General features: G+C 39.2%; 1 protein-coding gene across 1 annotated transcript; it reads left to right on the top strand.

Moving 5' to 3' along the window:
- Nucleotides 1–98: 98 nt before the first annotated feature.
- Nucleotides 99–4,085, top strand: LOC140882620 (uncharacterized). The gene is made up of 5 exons (XM_073288730.1): nt 99–760; nt 1,058–1,175; nt 1,599–1,713; nt 2,216–3,268; nt 3,535–4,085. The coding sequence occupies exons 1-5, from the start codon at nt 598–600 to the stop codon at nt 3,790–3,792; spliced, it is 1,707 nt and encodes a 568-aa protein (XP_073144831.1). The 5' UTR covers nt 99–597; the 3' UTR covers nt 3,793–4,085.
- Nucleotides 4,086–19,013: the final 14,928 nt, after the last annotated feature.

The following is a 19,013-nucleotide window of genomic DNA, read 5'->3' as shown; positions in this document are numbered from 1 at the left end:
ACACAATAATCACCTGAACATTCAAAAACACACCCAATCCGGTAGGGGCAGTCTCGTAATTATAAAGTCCTCAGCTGCCCCGAAACAATTATTATTGGGTAACGTAACTTTAAAGAGAAGACAAGCAGGCGAGAAAAAAATTGAATAAACCCCTTTGATTTCCTGTTATATCCCTCGTTTTCCCTCGAAATTGCGACCGTACCCACCATCTCCGATCTCGAAATTCATTGTTTTTGTATCCCTTCTTACGAAATCTTACGTTTCTGCTCCATTTCCCCCGCTTTTCTTGCTACATTCGAATGCATTCACGTGTGAAAAAATGCATAATGTGTCTTACTTTTCTTCTCCGTAGGTGTTAGCAACTCCGTATGTTGGGGGGAAACGTGGAATTATGGCGTTATAAGCAAAGAATTTGAAATGCGGGTCTCTTTCAGCTGGGTTTTGTTCCTAGTTGTTTGAGGGGGGGTAAAGCTTGAATTTTGATCTGTAAATTCGGGAGAACGAGAAGCTGGGTTTTTCGAGTTTGGAGATGGTAGAATGTCGATGAGCCGTTAGGGTTTTTAACCGTTCTTGTGGTTTTTCTGTTTTATTTTTGTGATGAATCGAAGTTTTAGGGCGCCGGAGAGGGGGAAAATGGGAAGCCTGAGAATGAAAGATAACAAAGACGAGGATTTGGCATTGTTTCGTGAAATGCGGAAGCAAGATAAGGATAGGAATAATCTTCTTTTTCAGAACTCCGACGAGTTGGATTCTTCAATGGGTATTGCTGAATATCATTATCTAACCTTTTATTTTTATTTTTATTTTTATTTTCTATTTTCTAGTGAACTCATGTATACGAGTGTTGATTGGTTGTATTGAGTTAGTTGATAATTGTTTATTAGAATATGGAAATGGGTAACGTGTCGTCTATCATATATTACAGCACTGGTTTGGTATCTTTTTGGTGGATCTGAATGCAGTTCAAGACTGGATTGCATTAGTAAATTACTGTAACAAAATTGAGCTTTCTATACGAGTAGCCTTAAAGTTTTTCATTTGTATTCTTTGTTCACAGAAATGGTATCTGGTGGTTCGCCATTATTTAATATACCCTCGGCTCCACCTGCACCCGTGAGGAAGACAGGCAGTGATGATTTTCTCAATTCAGACAATGATAAAAATGATTATGAATGGTAATTGTAAATATCAGTTGGGTGCTTCTTTATTTATGTATTCTGACTTGCGATGATTGGTAGCGCATTTTTGAAATTTTTTATGTGATTGTGCTTAGAAATACAGTTTGTATAAAAAATGCTGAAGCAAATCATTCACTGGCTTTATGAAGTGTTTCTTTGCAGTTAAAGCTTAAGCAATGTATCTTGTTTTTTCTTTCATGATTTACCTTTGAAAGATTAATGATCGCTACTTGCAATTGGCATATGTTATTTCTCAGTTATGCATCACTTCCACGACAATTTCTTTTTTTTTTTTTTCAAGTTTAATAGGTTTGATTATATGACAACATACTTCTGTCAAATTGACCGGAATTTCCAATTCTTTTTCATTTCATCATCATTCATTCCTCGACACTGTCAAATAATTTCTTATGGTCTCAGGCTTTTAACACCTCCTGGTACTCCTCTTTTTCCATCGCTGGAAATGGAATCTCATAAAACTGTTATGAGTCAGCTGGGAGCTCCAAAAGCTAATCCTACTGCACTGAAGTCTAGAGTAAGATGACATTATATATGCCTGTATTTTTTTTCCCTTTTTTTTCGTGGGGTTTTTTTGGTTCAGATGAACAGAATATACAGCATTCCAATTTACATACTTGCAGAAAATGTGAAATTAATCGAACTTCTATTTTCCATATTTGTTTAGCATAAATTAGCTGAAATATTTGGAGATTGTTCTATCCGTGTTTAAATCCGTGAAAAGGTCAATATCGAATCAGATGTGTGAACATGAACTTTGACAAGTATAGTTGACTTCTAGTGTTTCATTTTTGAAATTATTTGGAAGAGAACACTGAGTGATTCCGAATTGACTTAAATTTTTGTTGAGTGCTATGGACTTTTTCCTCCTAATAGTTGAAATTGTTAGCTAATTTATACACGGAAGGAAACAGCAGTATTGCTAATCTGCTATAGTGTTAAAAGAACTTGAATTTATTTTAAAATATATCTTCAAAAAAGGCTGATTTTGTTATACAAATTGTTTCCCATGGTTGAAGCTGGCAAATCCCCAGCCTGAGTCTTCTGCAAGGAGCAATTTATCCTCCAGACAGCCAACTTCTTCACCTGGATTGAATACCTCTACTGGAGGTCTCCGCCGACCATCTTCTTCTGGGGGTCCTGGATCAAGACCAGCCACTCCCACAGGACGTCAAACTGTTAGTTCACAATCTAGATCCACCTCGATAGTATCAACAAGACCATCGTTAGCCACTTCGACGAAATCAACCTCAACTTCATCATCCAAAATAACATCAACCACATCCAAACCTGCAAGATCTGCAACACCTACTTCTCGTCCTGCCTTAACCTCGACAAAACCTGTTGCGCCTGCAAGATCAATAACTCCTACTTCAAGGTCTACCATAAGATCGTCAACACCTACAAGTCGATCCTCTATACCTGCATCCAACTCTGTTCCTAGGGCCGCGACTCCAACTCGTAGGCCAATGACAGGTTCAAGCATGACAAGCTCGACTGTCATTTCTGTTAAGTCGGTAACTTCTTCTCCTTCAGTTTCCAAGTCCGTTTCTAATTCAGAGAAAAATCTGGCACCGCAGCGGCCAAGTTCTCCTGTTACACGACCAAAACCATGGAAGCCTTCAGACATGCCCGGGTTCTCCCTCGATGCCCCACCAAATCTGAGGACATCTCTGTCCGACAGGCCTCCCTCAGTCACTAGAGGCAGACCTGGAGCACCAAGTTCTCGATCATCATCCATTGAACCGGTTTCAAATGGAAGAATCAGACGTCAATCGTGTTCTCCAGCTAGAGGGCGGCCTCCTAATGGTGTAATTCATAACAGTGGAAGTTCTGTGCCTGTGCCAGCTGTAAATCGGTTGCGTGCTAAAGCTAATGACAACGTGAGCCCTGTTCTTCTTGGGACCAAAATTGTTGACAGGGTAATAAATATGCGGAAACTAATTCCCCCGAAGCAAGATGACAAACACTCACCCCGCAGCAATGTATCTGGCAAGTCTGCTTCACCAGACAGCGCAGGCTTTGGAAGAATGCTCTCCAAGAAATCTTTAGACATGGCTATGAGACATATGGTATCTATGATAGTCTTGTCTTTTCTCCTGCAATATTCATATAATATAGCTATAATAGCCATGGTTTTCTATCATCGTTCTATTTGTATAGGGTAGGGTTGAATTTTCAGCTCATTTTTTCATATCAATTTTTTTTTTCAGCTTATCTTTGAAACAACATCTCACCAGTGGATTTTTATTATGATTGATGAGAACAATTTTAGGGCAATCTTTTATTTTTTCTTTTCTTTTTGGAACAATAACTTCTGGTTTCTACTCTTTATTAGGACATAAGGCGAACAATTCCTGGTAATCTACGTCCACTGACCACCAACATCCCTGCAAGCTCCATGTATAGTGTGAGATCTGGTCCAAACAGAGGCAGAGCGGCAAGTGTCTCGGATTCTCCTCTCGCTACAAGCAGTAATGCTAGCTCTGAGGTGAGCGTCAACAATAATGCCCTTTGCGTCGATGGATCTGAACCATATGATGATGTTAGCAGTGGAAAGGGTATGCAATCTCCTGCCAGCTTTCTTGGACGTTGATGGTCTGTTACACGCAGTTGATTCCTAGCCTAAATCTGCTGGAGATGCGAATGCTAGACGGAAACTAATCAAAGATAAATCGTATTTGGTTGATGTTTCTCTATCTATGGTGAGTATGGGCTATGATTGAGATCTTGCATTATCCGTAGGACTGTGTTACAACTTACATGCTGTGTGGCAATAGAAGTTACTGCAGCTGGAGTGTATTGACTATTAACACTTTTATTTTGAAATTCTGATCAATATTCTAACTTGTAATCTATTTTAATACTCATTGCAGCCTATTAATTAGGAATATTTCATATTAAGAAAGCCTAAATATTACGAATTATGTTTCCATGTCAAATAACATTTCTTTTTCATAAACTAATAATTTTGATTAAAATCCTTTTACAATCCTAAAGTACCATTTACATTATGAATTCATACTTTGTTAGTATCACAAAAATATTAAGAAATATTGTATTTACTTAAAATATGATTTTTTTTTACATGGTTTCAAAATTTCGCATGGGAAATTTTTTTCTCTTGAAGTGAACTAAAGAGTGACTATGTTTTGAGTTAGCTCATGACAAGTCCTTTTAAAATGTAAAACCCAATAATACTAGATTGCAGACTATTACATCTACATTTCTACAATTTCTACTCTCAAATTGCTTTTGTCCTTTAATTAATTTTTACAAATATCTTAAATCATGGGAAGACTAGTGATATCTAGAGGAAAACAGGCTATTACATCCTCATCTTTACTATCCATTGATTTCCAGTGCCAGAAACGAAATTCATTTTAACTGTACAAGTATAAATATGAAAAAATAGTAAATAAAAATATTACGTCACTCTTAAAAAAAAATTTGTCTGACAATGTTTGTCAAAATAGTTTTAAATTTGCATACGTGGGAAAAAAATCATTCCGGGAAAAGACATGCTTACATAATGGAAACAATTCTTATTTATAAACAGAAATAGGATCCTTCTATTTTTACTATTTAAGATATTTATTTTACCCTTTCTATTTAATAAATACTTTATCATATTTCATTGTTATTATTTCTATAGAATTTTAGTGACTTTATCATGAAAATTATGTTTATATAATTAATTCTTTTGGTAATCTAACTTGTTTTATTTTGGGTTTCGATCCATTAAAAATTCAAAAAATTTGTTTTAGTGTATTGATTTTGATTTTTTTTAGTCTTATATCTCAAAAATACTAACGCAACGTCAAAAAGTTTTGGTTAGAATATGAAAAACATAGACATGAGTCACATGACATCGACAATTGATAATGTGTACAACTTCATGTCAATGGCCGGAACAAAATATTTATCATTATATTTCTAAACTTGAGACTTTTTAGTGTCATTCATCACAATGCTAACATTATCATAATTTAATTTAACATACCATATTATATTAAGCATGAATTGGAATTTGGTGCATTAGTATGCTCTTATACTTTTGTTCTTTGATAGCTATTTAATGACAAAAATGTCACATTTTTTTAACATTCGGTTATACGAACACTTTGTTTTTGTATTTTTTTAATTCACAATTTATTTATTTTTTCATTTTTTATTAAATAATAAATTATACAAACATGCAATGCGTGTAACCGAATACTAGTATTTTGAAAATATTTCACCCATCACCCATACTCTTTCCCAAAAACATGAAAACGAGAACAAATTAATTAACCGATAGCTTTTGCTTAATTATTGAATAAAACCCCTCGTCTCTATCGAATATATTACATCCATTGTCCCATTCGTTTTGTTTCCTTTCTCTTTCTCGTTTACGAAGGCAATAAATAATTTGAGCCCAAAAGAGGCCACGAAAAAGATTATGCACGCCGCAATCAAATTACTAAAAATAAGTAAGAGTCTAAATAGTAAATAAATTGATATTGAAAACACGTTATACGTGTTAGTATTGTTTCTTATTTGAGATGCATAATAAAAGGCAGCCTGCAATTTCATTACCGAATCTTGTACTATTAGTACAATGAAGTGGCAAGGAAAAAGGGTAAATTTTAATTTAATTTGGTCTAATATATAACAATTAGTTAGACTATTTTAAATAATTTACTTACCAATTTGATTATTTAATAATAATAATTTCACATGCCAAAATATTTATAATGTTACTGTCTTAAACAGTGCATGAAAGCTCACTCAGTCTCACCTAACCACTTTTAAGGAAAGAAGTTCGATGGTCGAATAAACATAGGAAGGACCATTCAGACTTCATTTTTCACTTAATTTTTTGTGCGTGTATTTCAAAAACAATTTCATATTTTCACATTTCTTAATATAATAGTTACATTTAATATATTTTTTCATCAAAAAAGAAAATTATTACCATTATCATTATTAATTTCTATTGTAACCCGGCCGATAAACTACATTCATATATGATAGGTTACACCTAAAAATTCAACTGGGACTGAGCCCAATCATGAAGGTCCACTCCAAATATTTTTGAGGCCCAAACTTATTTAAATATTATATATATTTAATTCAAGCAGACCCTGAATTCTACAAAAGCCCATAAGAGGCTCAAGCCCATGAAACTCTCTGAATATCTATAAATAACTCAAGTCACCTCATTATTAAGGTACACACTTTCTTAAGCACTATATCGCTCTACTCTCGATTATTATTCCTTGAGTAATCGCTGAATTGAGCATCGGAGCGCCTTCTCCGGGAACCCTCCCGGCTCTTCTGACTTTGTTTTGTGACGTAGGAACAACCCACTGAAGATCTCCCATGGGAACGTACAAGGACTTATTCATACTTCGGACTTTGTGGAAGCAACGTGTCGAGTACAAGTGATTTTTGGCTACATCAGCTTGGCGCCGTCTGTGAAAACCCGTTCACTACGTCATTGAGAACACATATTACTTCAAAAATATCTCAAGGAAATAATAACAATGAAAACGCACCGCCGAGTATTACTCTCACCCGTGAAGACTTGACTGCGCTAATGGAAAACACAGCAGCACTCGCAGCAAAAGATGTAGTTGCTCAGTACCTAGAAACCCGCAAGCGCAAAAGCAGCAAGAAAAAGGCTCAAACTGAAGGCTCGTCATCTCTTGACCCTAATAACGGAGACCCAAATAAAGATAAGTCTAAAGTGAATGATAAATATCAAGGGGGGACCAAGAAAAATACTACTCAGAAAGACGGTGAAGCAAGTGTTCACACAGTTCATGACATTTCTGGCGAAAACAAGATCACTAATCCAGCTCGGAAGGATGGACCTCACACACATGTAACTGGAGAGAATATGTCCGCAATTTTTCCGTCACGTCGAAGCCCCTTCACTGATGACATATTATCTGAAGCATTACCAAAGGGAGTCAAAATCCCCAGCTTACCTGAGTTCGATGGAACGAGTGACCCCCAAGACCATATTGACAAATTCTACGCGAAAGCGGATTTGTATGATATCACAGATGCTGCATACTGTAAAATTTTCCGAACAACATTATCAGGAAGTCACATGGTTCAATAAGTTACCCTCTGGATCTATTGCCAATTTGGAGCAACTTACTGACTGCTTCATCCAGCAATTCTCAATTAACAAAAAATACCCAAAAAAAGCAGCATATTTGTTCACAGTCATTCAAAAAGAAGGAGAATGCTTGAGGGACTATGTTCGGCGATTTACTCATGCGGTGCACGAAGTCTTACACGTGAACCATGATTTGTTAGCTGGAATAATGCAACAAAACTTACGCCATCGGAAGTTCAAAGAATCCATAGCGGGAAGGCCGCCCAAAAACTTAGAGGAATTATTGGAAAGAACTGAGAAATACATACGGGTTGAAGAATCTGTAAAGCCACACTACTTGAATAAAAGAAAGAGAGAAGAAGATAAATCAGATATTAGAAAGCGAGACAAGAAACGAACAACACAGAGCCCCCGCCTCCAAAATACACCCCTCAATGCACGTCTGACCGATATACTGGTAGTGGCTGAAAAACAAGGGTTGTTGCGTCCCCCTCGCCCAATGCAAAATAACCCAAAGCGTCAGCGTTCGGACAAGTACTGCCATTTTCATAAAGATAAAAGTCATACTACAGAAGATTGCTTCAGTTTGCGAGCAGAAATTGAAAAACTCATAAAACGCGGGCATTTGGGAAATTTTGTGGACAAATCCCGCGGTGAAAAACGAGATGACAGACGTCGGGATGAACAACCAAAACGTGAAAATCAAAAGCACCATGATGAAACTGGGAAACAGCATGAACGAGTTGATGAAAATTTGCCCTCGGGAGGGGTAATCGCCGTAATCACTGGGGGGCCTGCTTGTGGCGACTCAAACAATGCAAGAAAAGCCCTTCTACGGGCAGCAAAAGGAACCAACAACTTATCTAGCCCCATATCCTTGTCGATATATGAAATTGGAACCATCCAAGATGGATTAGCATTCAGTGACAAAGATCTGGAGAACCCTCGGGGCACACATAATGATGCTTTAATCATCTCAGCCACAATCTCCAATTTTTGGGTAAAGAAAATTCTAGTGGATTCAGGAAGTTCGGCCGACATAATTTTTCATGATGCATTCGTGAAGTTGGATATTAGTAATGCACAGTTAACTCCAGTCAACACTCCACTAGTCGGATTTTCCGGAGAAATAGTTGAAGCTTTGGGAGAAGTAACGCTCCCTCTTTCCTTAGGTTCTTACCCCAAACGGTCTACTAAGATGGTGAAATTCCTTGTAGTAAAGGCTTCATCTGCGTACAATGTGATATTGGAACGAACAAGTTTCAATATATTCCAAGCCATCGGATCGACATATCATATGAAGCTGAAGTTTCGGACTCCAGGAGGAGTAGGAGAAGCCATTGTGGCCATCGTCTAGCCAGAGAATGTCATGCGGTGACATTGCGGGGTTCATCAGGAAATCGTAAAAGACAAGTTTCTAGTGAGGAAAGAGCACCAAAACCTGGAAAAATTTTACGTGAAAACGGAATAAATTTGGTGGATGAAGAAGCCCAGAACAAAGAGAGAATAACAGCAACCGAAACTCTGAAACATGTGGCAATAATTCCAACTGATCCCAAGAAAACCCTAAAGATCGGGACCGAATTACCTCCTGAGCTGGAAGAGAAGTTGAAAAATTTCCTTGGTCGCAATTTGGACGTGTTTTCTTGGGGTGATGAGCATTTGCCCGGAATACCCAATGAATATGCGCTCCATTACCTCCGCGTTGATCCGAAAATGAGATCGGTGAAGCAAAAGAAAAGAGCATTTGGCCCAGAGAAAAACCGACATATAGCCGCTGAAGTAGAAAAACTCTTAGCAGCAAGATACATCAGACCAGTTACATACCCAGATTGGCTTGCAAATGTTGTCTTAGTACCAAAACCTGGAGGAAAGTGGCGTTTGTGTATAGATTTCACTGATCTCAACAAAGCATGCCCCAAAGATCCGTTTCCACTCCCTCGAATTGACTTGTTAGTCGATTCGACAGCAGGATGCGAGCTGCTCACTTTTCTTGATGCATATCAAGGATACAATCAGATCGGCCTAGCGCCAGAAGACCAGGAAAAAGCAAGTTTCTTCACTGATCGAGGAATTTATTGTTATGATGTAATGCCATTTGGGTTGAAAAATGCTGGAGCTACCTATCAACGTCTGGTAAATACCATGTTCGAACACTTGATCGGGCGTAACATGGAAGTTTATATAGATGACATGCTCGTCAAAAGTATTAAAGCATCTAATCACTTGGAAGATCTTGAGGAATGCTTCAGTATACTCAGAAAATACAGGATGAAACTTAATCCGGATAAATGCACTTTTGGTGTACGAGGAGGTAAATTTCTCGGTTATATGGTGTCAGAACGAGGAATAGAGGCCAACCCTGAAAAAATCAAAGCAATTTTAAACATGAATCCTCCGAAGAGTGTAAAAGGCATCCAAGAGTTGACAGGACGTTTGGCCGCCCTCAACCGATTTATATCAAGATCTGCAGACAAGGGTTTACCATTTTTCAAAATGTTGAGGAGTGGGAAAGGTTTTCAATGGACAGAAGAGTGTCAGCAAGCATTTGACGAGTTGAAAGTGCATCTTACCTCTCTGCCGTTGTTGGTAAAACCAAACGAAGGTGACACCCTATTGATTTATCTGGCAATATCTGCGGAGGCGGTAAGTGCAGTATTGGTCTCTGAAGTAGGACGTGAGCACAAACCAGTTTATTATATCAGTCGAACTTTACACGGAGAAGAATTAAGGTATACAAAGATCGAGAAACTGGCACTGGCTTTGGTAACTACAACGAGAAAACTACGTCCTTACTTTCAATCTCATCCAATAATTGTACTCACCAATCATCCTCTCAAACAAATTATCTCGAGTCCTGAAGCATCAGGAAGAATGGTTAAGTGGGCTGTTGAACTGAGCCAATATGGAATTGAATATCGCCCGCATCCAGCGATTAAAGCACAAATTCTGGCTGATTTTCTAGTAGAGATGACAGTAACTCAAGAAGAAAGCTCCACCCAGACATGGATGGTTTATGTCGACGGGTCATCAACCTCTACAGGAAGCGGTGCAGGTATAGTTGTGGAGAGCCCACAGGGAGATAAATTTCAATATGCCGTCAAATTTCTATTCCCTGCAACGAATAATGAGGCAGAATATGAAGCTTTCATCATGGGAATTAAATTGGCCCTGTCGCTCGAAGCAAAAAGACTGACGATACACAGTGACTCCCAACTTATCGTCAGTCAGGTTAATGGAAATTATGAAGCGAAGGAAGATAAAATGCTTGAATACCTCACTCAAGTGAATGAGCTTCTCTCGCGTTTAGACAGCTATGATATAAAGTAGATACCTAGAGGGGAAAGTGAGTCAGAAGACCGCCTTGCCAAGTTAGCAAGCTCCTTGGCCAACATTGATAATAGGGAAATTACATTCCTAACTTATGGCAAGAAAAAAACTGATGGAAGTGATGTTACAATCTTCTGTGCTGACAGCGAAGAACCTAGTTGGAAAGATGAAATAATCGACTATTTGAAGCAGGAGAAACTACCTGCTAACCAAGTCGAAGCTCGAAAACTTAGAGTGAGAGCTGCTCGGTTTACGATCATTGACGGAGAACTGTACAAAAGAGGTTTCTCTTCACCTTACCTAAAGTGTCTAACGCCAGCTAAGGGAAACTATGTGCTCCGTGAAATTCATGAAGGAATATGTGAAAATCACTTAGCTGGTAGAGCTCTCGCGGGGAAAGCATTGGGCCAAGGGTACTTTTGGCCAACGATGAAGCAAAACGCTACTGAGTTAGCAAAACATTGTCATGCATTTCAAGAGCATGCTAACTTCCATCACCAGCCGGCTACAATCTTACAGCCCCTGGAAAGTCCTCTACCTTTTTCTCAATGGGGAATGGATTTGGTAGGTCCTTTTCATCCTGCTACCGGACAAAGAAAATTTCTGATAGTAGCTGTGGATTATTTCACCAAATGGGTCGAAGCTGAACCATTGGCCAAAATATCTGAGAGAGATGTAATCAATTTCTTATGGAAGAATATAATATGCAGATTTGGCATTCCTCAAAACTTGGTTTCAGACAATGGAACTCAATTCTCTGGAGCGAAGATAAAAGACTGGTGCAAAGGACTCTTTTTCAAGCAGTTCTTCACTTCTGTAGGGAATCCTCAAGCAAATGGGCAAACCGAGGTCACCAACCGAACCATTCTACAACACCTCAAAACACGCCTAGGCAATGCCAAAGGAAAATGGGTGGATGAGTTGCCAAGTGTTCTATGGGCATATCAAACCACTCCACGCTCTTCAGCTGGAGAATCTCCTTTCAACCTGGCCTACGGAGCGGAAGCTGTGGCTCCTACCGAAATTGGAGAGCAATCATGGCGAGTGAAACAGTACACTTCATCTGGGAATGACCAAGCCCTCCGAATTTCATTGGATTTGGTGGATGACTAAAGGGCTACTAAAGCATACAATGACAGAGTGAAACCAAGATCTTTCCAAGTAGGAGACCTGGTCTTGAGAAAATCCGACATCTTGAAGTCTGTGGGTAAATTAGACCCAAAATGGGAAGGCCCGTACAAAGTAATTGAGATTGTGAAGATGGGAACATATCGCCTCCAACATTCAGATGGAAGAATACTTCCCAGACCTTGGAACGTGGCCAACCTGAAGAAGTTTTATGCATAAACTGCAACTCTCGCCAATAATAGGCTAAATCTACCTTTTTTGTTACTAGCATATTTTCTTTATGTTTTGATACTACAATTTTGTTATGTAGTTTTAAACTAATATGATTATTTTGTTATACAAGCAGATCACTTTGTCGAAAGCTTATCATATCTCCTCTCCTATACTAACGCTTACTTATGATGTAAACGTCATAGACCCTAGCAATCATAAAAAAAAAATTCCCAACAATAAGAGGCTTGGCCAGCCCCATGGGACATTTGAAATTATGACGCTGTAAGAGGTCAAGATGAAATAATAACATTACAAGTCCCGGGATACCTCACCACGTACTAAGTGGGTTTAGGACTTCCCCATGAGACAAAATCTTGGGAGACTGATCCCCTCCCAAGTACTCCAATATTAAAGCGATAATATTTTATTCATCAAACAAGTATGCAATAGCAACTTCAAAATAAAAAAAGATATGATAACCGACAAAATTGAATATATAGAAAAAGGGGAAATAACTATTTTTCCTTTGTTCCTCCACCAACTGCTTACGCACTCAAAAAGAGCAAACAAAATCTAAGACTTAAAAGTATTTATTAAAAATAAAAAATATTGCCAAAAAGTGGCAAGAAATAATAAACTAAACTGCTCCATGGCTCCTAAGAGTACTCTCCATGTAGCTTCGACACGCACCCGTCGTCGTTATTCAAGCTAAAAGTTCGAACGCAAAGCTTTGATCATCTCCTCGTCACCCAGACCTCCCAATAATTTTTATAAGTGCGGGTCTGAGTCATCTTCAACTCTTTCAGACGCAGTCCTAGGCTCCGAAATTTTAGGGTAAATCTTCATAATAATTTCCTCCGGAACTAATTGTGTTTTCTGAAGTTTTTTGCGACAATCCACTACAAATTCATCATGAATAATGATCGCTCGCTGAATCACTTCATCTCTAAAAGCTATGGACTCTCTGTAACCTTCAATTGCTTTTTCTCCGATACTTCGTAAAAGATTTTTGCCTACTGATGAGTTGAGAAAAGTCTCACCGGTCTCTGATTCACGGGAATATTTCCCTCTAAGTTCTTCCATCTCCCGGCACAAGAAATCATACCTTTTGGTTTTGTCTTCAAGCTCCTTTTGCGACTTGAGAAAATCATCTCTAGCCTTAGTGTTTTCCTCGCTAAGTCTTTTGCACTCTCTACTTAATGACGCCAGCTCGTCATCAAATTTTTTCTCGGAGTTTCGAGACCTTTCTTCTCAAAATTGAAAAGTGTGAGCAAGCGATAAAATCTGTAAACACCCATAGATAAATAAAATTATTTATTATGTAAAAATCATAATAAATAACAAACAAGCAAGTAATCGTATACCTGGAAGGCAGACGAAGCAAGAGACCGAGTTAACACTTCAGTAGGTTGAGGCAATAGATGCAACCTATCATGATCTCCAATCAGGTCCGCTCCCGTTCTCCAACCAATCTCCGGGTCTTTCAAATCCCAAAAAGATCCATCATTATTATTTTGGTTCACTCCTTCCACGAACAAGTGGCGACCCTCGAGAGCTCCCAGATCAACTACTCATTCGTCGTCACGTTTTTTCTTCGGATCTCTCAGATCTTCAACCTTTTTACTACGTGCATCGATGTCGGGTCCAGCTGCAACATCTTTCCTTTTGCCGCCAGTCTTTTTGTCATGCACATCGGATCGTTTGGAAGATGGGCCAGAACGCTGAGCATGATTTGAAGGCCCGGGAGACTTCCTCCTTCGGGGAAGCTCTTGAGAACCAACGATAGCTCGCTCCTTTGTGGAGTCTTTTCTTAGCATTTTTGACGCATCTTTCTCATTTTTCTCTATGCACGCCCGGACCTCCGCCAAACTTATTTTTTTTCCTATAAAAAAAAACAAGGAGAATAATACATAAATAAATACAATAAATTCTCAAATTACATCGAGCAAGGTACATTTATTTATTTTTTTTTAAAAAATACAATAGCATGCAAGAGAATGAAAAATCAAATACCGGCAGGAAGCAAAGTTTGTGGATCAACCAACTTTTTGAAAAGACCTAAGGAGCGACATTCAAGTTGCAACTCACGATGAGTTTTGCTAAAAAATATTCTCCGGTGGCCCGGACTCCATACTATGGGAACCTCCCAATCATAATCTCAGACATAAAAAAACTTTTTCTCCAATTGATTTTCGAAGATGGACAACGAGATAAAAACTTACAATATCCGCGAGGTATAAAATAAGTATAGGAACCCGGCATGGAACGACGCACCGATAAGAGCGCATAAAATAAGTCTATAGTTGGGGACATTTTAATTTCGCTCACTCTACATAGGAAGCACGTAAAAAGAAGAATCGCACTTGGTGTTAATTGACTTAAACTCACCCCAAGACTATCTACAATTTCTATCAAAAGGGCATGAGGAGGAAGCGAGAAACCAAAATTAAAGTACTCCAGATATACAGTAAAATATCCCGGAGGCGGTTCTTGACATGAATCTCCATTTTTTGGAATCTTAAGAATATTTCTAGATGATAATTCAAGTTCTCGGAATGGTCTTAAAATCTCAGACTCGTCCAGAAGACGCTCGCTCACTCCTCCCGAAGACTCTTGAGAACCACTATTATTGCAAGAATTCAAATAAATCATAGGAGATAAACACACGTCAATTTCACTATCATCGCCAAACTCCGATGGCGAGGAGGGATAGATATCTCGGTTAGCAACCAACATCGTAAGTACCTTACCCCGCGAATGACACCCTGCAGTTATTTTTAAAAGAATAATATAAAAAATATATTTTTTAAATAGTTTTTTCTTGCGCAGTAGTAAAGTCGAATTGCACATAAATCGACTCGGTAATAAAAAAGCGCATCTTCAAAAACTTTATTGCAATAATTATTGGTATATGTCATAACGTGTATATGTTTATGTGTAAATATATATGTATGCATATATCTCCATCATGATCCGGGTTCAACATCATCACCATCATCCACTGCCTTCGGCCTCACTACACCTCCGACGGCCGCCATCTCCGGTGACATATCATCGGTCGCCCAGTCACTCCATCATGTATCACGCCTAAGGTAAGAGAAGAGACACAAAGCCCAACCCACCATCTTTCCAGTATATCTCCTCAATTTGCAAGACCGCAAAGCCCCTCTTCCGTCGATCCAAAACACGGTTGCGAACTTCATAGCCCAACCCGTGCACTCAATGACCTAGTCCCGTCGAATCCGGATTTGGAAAGCTCGATAGCTTGTCCATGGCTGGAATCGACATAGGCACTTACACAAGACTTGATATCGCCGCCTCCAATCCACCCATCATCCGAATCTACCAACCCAACTCGAGTCCAGATTTGGGTGCACCCACGAACCGCGGATGCATCACCATGGCTGGGACTTGGCAAGCCGAGTCAACAGTTTCGACTCCAGATCAGGAATTATCCGCGGTCGATGGACACACCTTGGCTGGAAATCGAACTCGCCGGAGTCACTATCCCGATGTCGCCGCCCCTTGCCAACCACTCGCCCTTGCACATCCTTTACCCGACCACCACCGACGGCTCACCATGGAGTGGGGATTAATGAACATGGAAAGAGACGGAAGATACCACACATACATACGATATGCATATAGATTGGTAATTTTGAATATCAAGCATACAAGACAACGACAAAACATTGAAAGACAAACAATCATGGAAAATAATAATAAAGAAAGAAAATAGTTGACCGAGAACTTTGACCAAAATTTGGGTGGAGAATGATGTGTTACCAGCCATGTATATCTGTTTGGAAATATCTCTTTGTCAATTGTTGGAACGCTCACGAGCGAATACTGCACCAAAAATTCAGAAATAATCTTGTTAGTAAATTGTGACGAAAACATACTGCGGTGCTAAATTTATAGTTAAAGTAGTTGATTGAGTTCTATTGGGTTTCTACAATTAATGTTCTATCAGAACTTTGATTCCTATCCAGTTACACTGTAATTATTATTTTACCAGGATTTTAATTTCCTTGCATCACAGTCCTACTACGGTTTTTCCATCATGATATCTCTATATCTGAAGAGCTTTCTGGGGCGTTGCCCCCGAGCCCCCACGAGGTGGCTCTGCCCCCTCGATCTCCGTAATTTTCGCAGTGGCAAACAATATTCGTTCTCGACAGCTAAATTTTTGACAATACTCCGATAAAAATTCTACTCTCGGTCCTCTCAACACACGCGACATGCCTGAGACTGGGGGGCCTATGATAGGTTACACCTAAAAATTCAACTGGGCCTGAGCCCAATCATGAAAGTCCATTCCAAATATTTTTCAGGCCCAAGCTTATTTTAATATTATATATATTTAATTCAAGCAGGCCCTGAATTCTACAAAAGCCCATAAGAGGCTCAAGCCCGTGAAACTCTCCGAATATCTATAAATAGCTCAAGTCATCTCATTATTAAGGTACACACTTTCTTTAGCACTATAATGCTCTACTCTTGATTATTATTCCTTGAGTAATCACTGACTTGAGCGTCAAAGCGCCTTCGTCGAAAACCCTCCCGGCTCCTCTGACTTTGTTTTGTGATGTAGGAACAACCCACTGAAGATCTCCCAAGGGAACGTACAAGGACTTATTCATATTCCGTACTTTGCGGAAGCAACGTGTCGAGTACAAGTGATTTTTGGCTACATCAGCAACCAACATCGAAAATACCTTACCCCGCGAATGACACCCTGCAGTTATTTTTAGAAGAATAAGCATATAAAAAATATATTTTTTAAATAGTTTTTTCTTGCGCAGTAGTAAAGTCGAATTGCACATGAATCGACTCGGTAATAAAAAAGCGCATCTTCAAAAACTCTATTGCAATAATTATTGGTATATGTCATAACGTGTATATGTTTATGTGTATATATATATGTATGTATATATCTCCATCATGATCCGGGTTCAACTTCATCACCATCATCCACTGCCTTCGGCCTCACTACACCTCCGACGGCCACCATCTCCGCTGACATATCATCGGTCGCCCAGTCACTCCATCATGTATCACGCCTAAGGTAAGAGAAGAGACACAAAGCCCAACCCGCCATCTTTCCAGTATATCTCCTCAATTTTCAAGACCTCAAAGCCCCTCTTCCGTCGATCCAAAACACGGTTGCGACCTTCATAGCCCAACCCGTGTACTCACCGACCTAGTCCCGTCGAATCCGGATTTGGAAAGCTCGATAGCTTGTCCATGGCTGGAATCGACATAGGCCCTTACACAAGACTTGATATCGCAGCCTCCAATCCACCCATCATCCGAATCTACCAACCCAACTCAAGTCCAGATTTGGGTGCACCCACGAACCGCGGATGCATCACCATGGCTGGGACTTGGCAAGCCTAGTCAACAGTTTCGACTCCAGATCTGGAATTATCCGCGGTCGATGGACACACCTTGGCCGGAAATCGAACTCGCCGGAGTCACTATCCCGATGTCGCCGCCCCTTGCCAACCACTCGCCCTTGCACATCCTTTACCCGACCACCACCGACGGCTCACCATGGAGTGGGGATTAATGAACATGGAAAGGGACGGAAGATACCACACATACATACGATATGCATATAGATTGGTAATTTTGAATATCAAGCATACAAGACAACGACAAAACATTGAAAGACAAACAATCATGGAAAATAATAATAAAGAAAGAAAAAGTTGACCGAAAACTTTGACCAAAATTTGGGTGGAGAATGATGTGTTACCAGCCATGTATATCTGTTTGGCAATATCTCTTTGTCAATTGTTGGAACGCACACGAGAGAATACTGCACCAAAAATTCAGAAATAATCTTGTTAGTAAATTGTGACGAAAACATACTGTGGTGCTAAATTTATAGTTAAAGTAGTTGATAGAGTTCTACTGGGTTTCTACAATTAATGTTCTATCAGAACTTTGATTTCTATTCAGTTACACTGTAATTATTATTTTACCAGGATTTTAATTTCCTTGCATCACAGTCCTACTACGTTTTCTCCATCATGATATCTCTATATCTGAAGAGCTTTCTGGGGCGTTGCCCCCGAGCCCCCACGAGGTGGCTCTGCCCCCTCGATCCCCGTAATTTTCGCAGTGGCAAACATTATTCGTTCTCAACAACTAAATTTCTGACAATACTCAGATAAAAATTCTACTCTCGGTCCTCTCAACACACGCGACACGCCCGAGAGTGGGGGGCCTATGATAGGTTACACCTAAAAATTCAACTGGGCCTGAGCCCAATCATGAAGGTCCACTCCAAATATTTTTGAGGCCCAAGCTTATTTAAATATTATATATATTTAATTCAAGCAGACCTTGAATTCTACAAAATCCCATAAGAGGCTCAAGCCCATGAAACTCTCTGAATATCTATAAATAGCTCAAGTCACCTCATTATTAAGGTACAAACTTTCTTAAACACTATATCGCTCTACTCTCGATCATTATTCCTTGAGTAATCGCTGACTTGAGAATCGGAGCGCCTTAGCCGGGAACCCACCCGGCTCCTCTGGCTTTGTTTTGTGACGTAGGAACAACTCACTGAAGATCTCCCAAGAGAACGTACAAGGACTTATTCATATTCCGTACTTTGCGGAAGCAACGTGTCGAGTACAAGTGATTTTTGGCTACATCAATATATAAAATTCTAAAAAAAAAACTCACAAACAATAAAAAATCACATAATACTAATTTGGCGTCATAAACTTAATACACTCATACATATTATATGATGTTTTTCGTACAAATTATTTTCTCCAAAGAATCAAAATAAAGTAGAGAATATATTAGAGTTATTTACACCAAACATTCCTTTGAAATATTGAAAATGCGCACTTCTCCCCTGTGAAATTTTAATAGGCATCTTCAACCCTAACTTTTTAAAAAATTAGCACACTCGCCCCTTCAGATGAGTGATTGTTGCGCACGCGCTCCTCATGCGACTGGGCAAAGATTTTGATATTTGTTTTGCACCAAATACCCCTGTGAAATATTAA

Source organism: Henckelia pumila, chromosome 2 (assembly GCF_033568475.1).
Source record: "Henckelia pumila isolate YLH828 chromosome 2, ASM3356847v2, whole genome shotgun sequence".
Taxonomy (NCBI): Eukaryota; Viridiplantae; Streptophyta; class Magnoliopsida; order Lamiales; family Gesneriaceae; genus Henckelia; species Henckelia pumila.
This window is presented reverse-complemented; position numbering and strand designations above follow the sequence as displayed.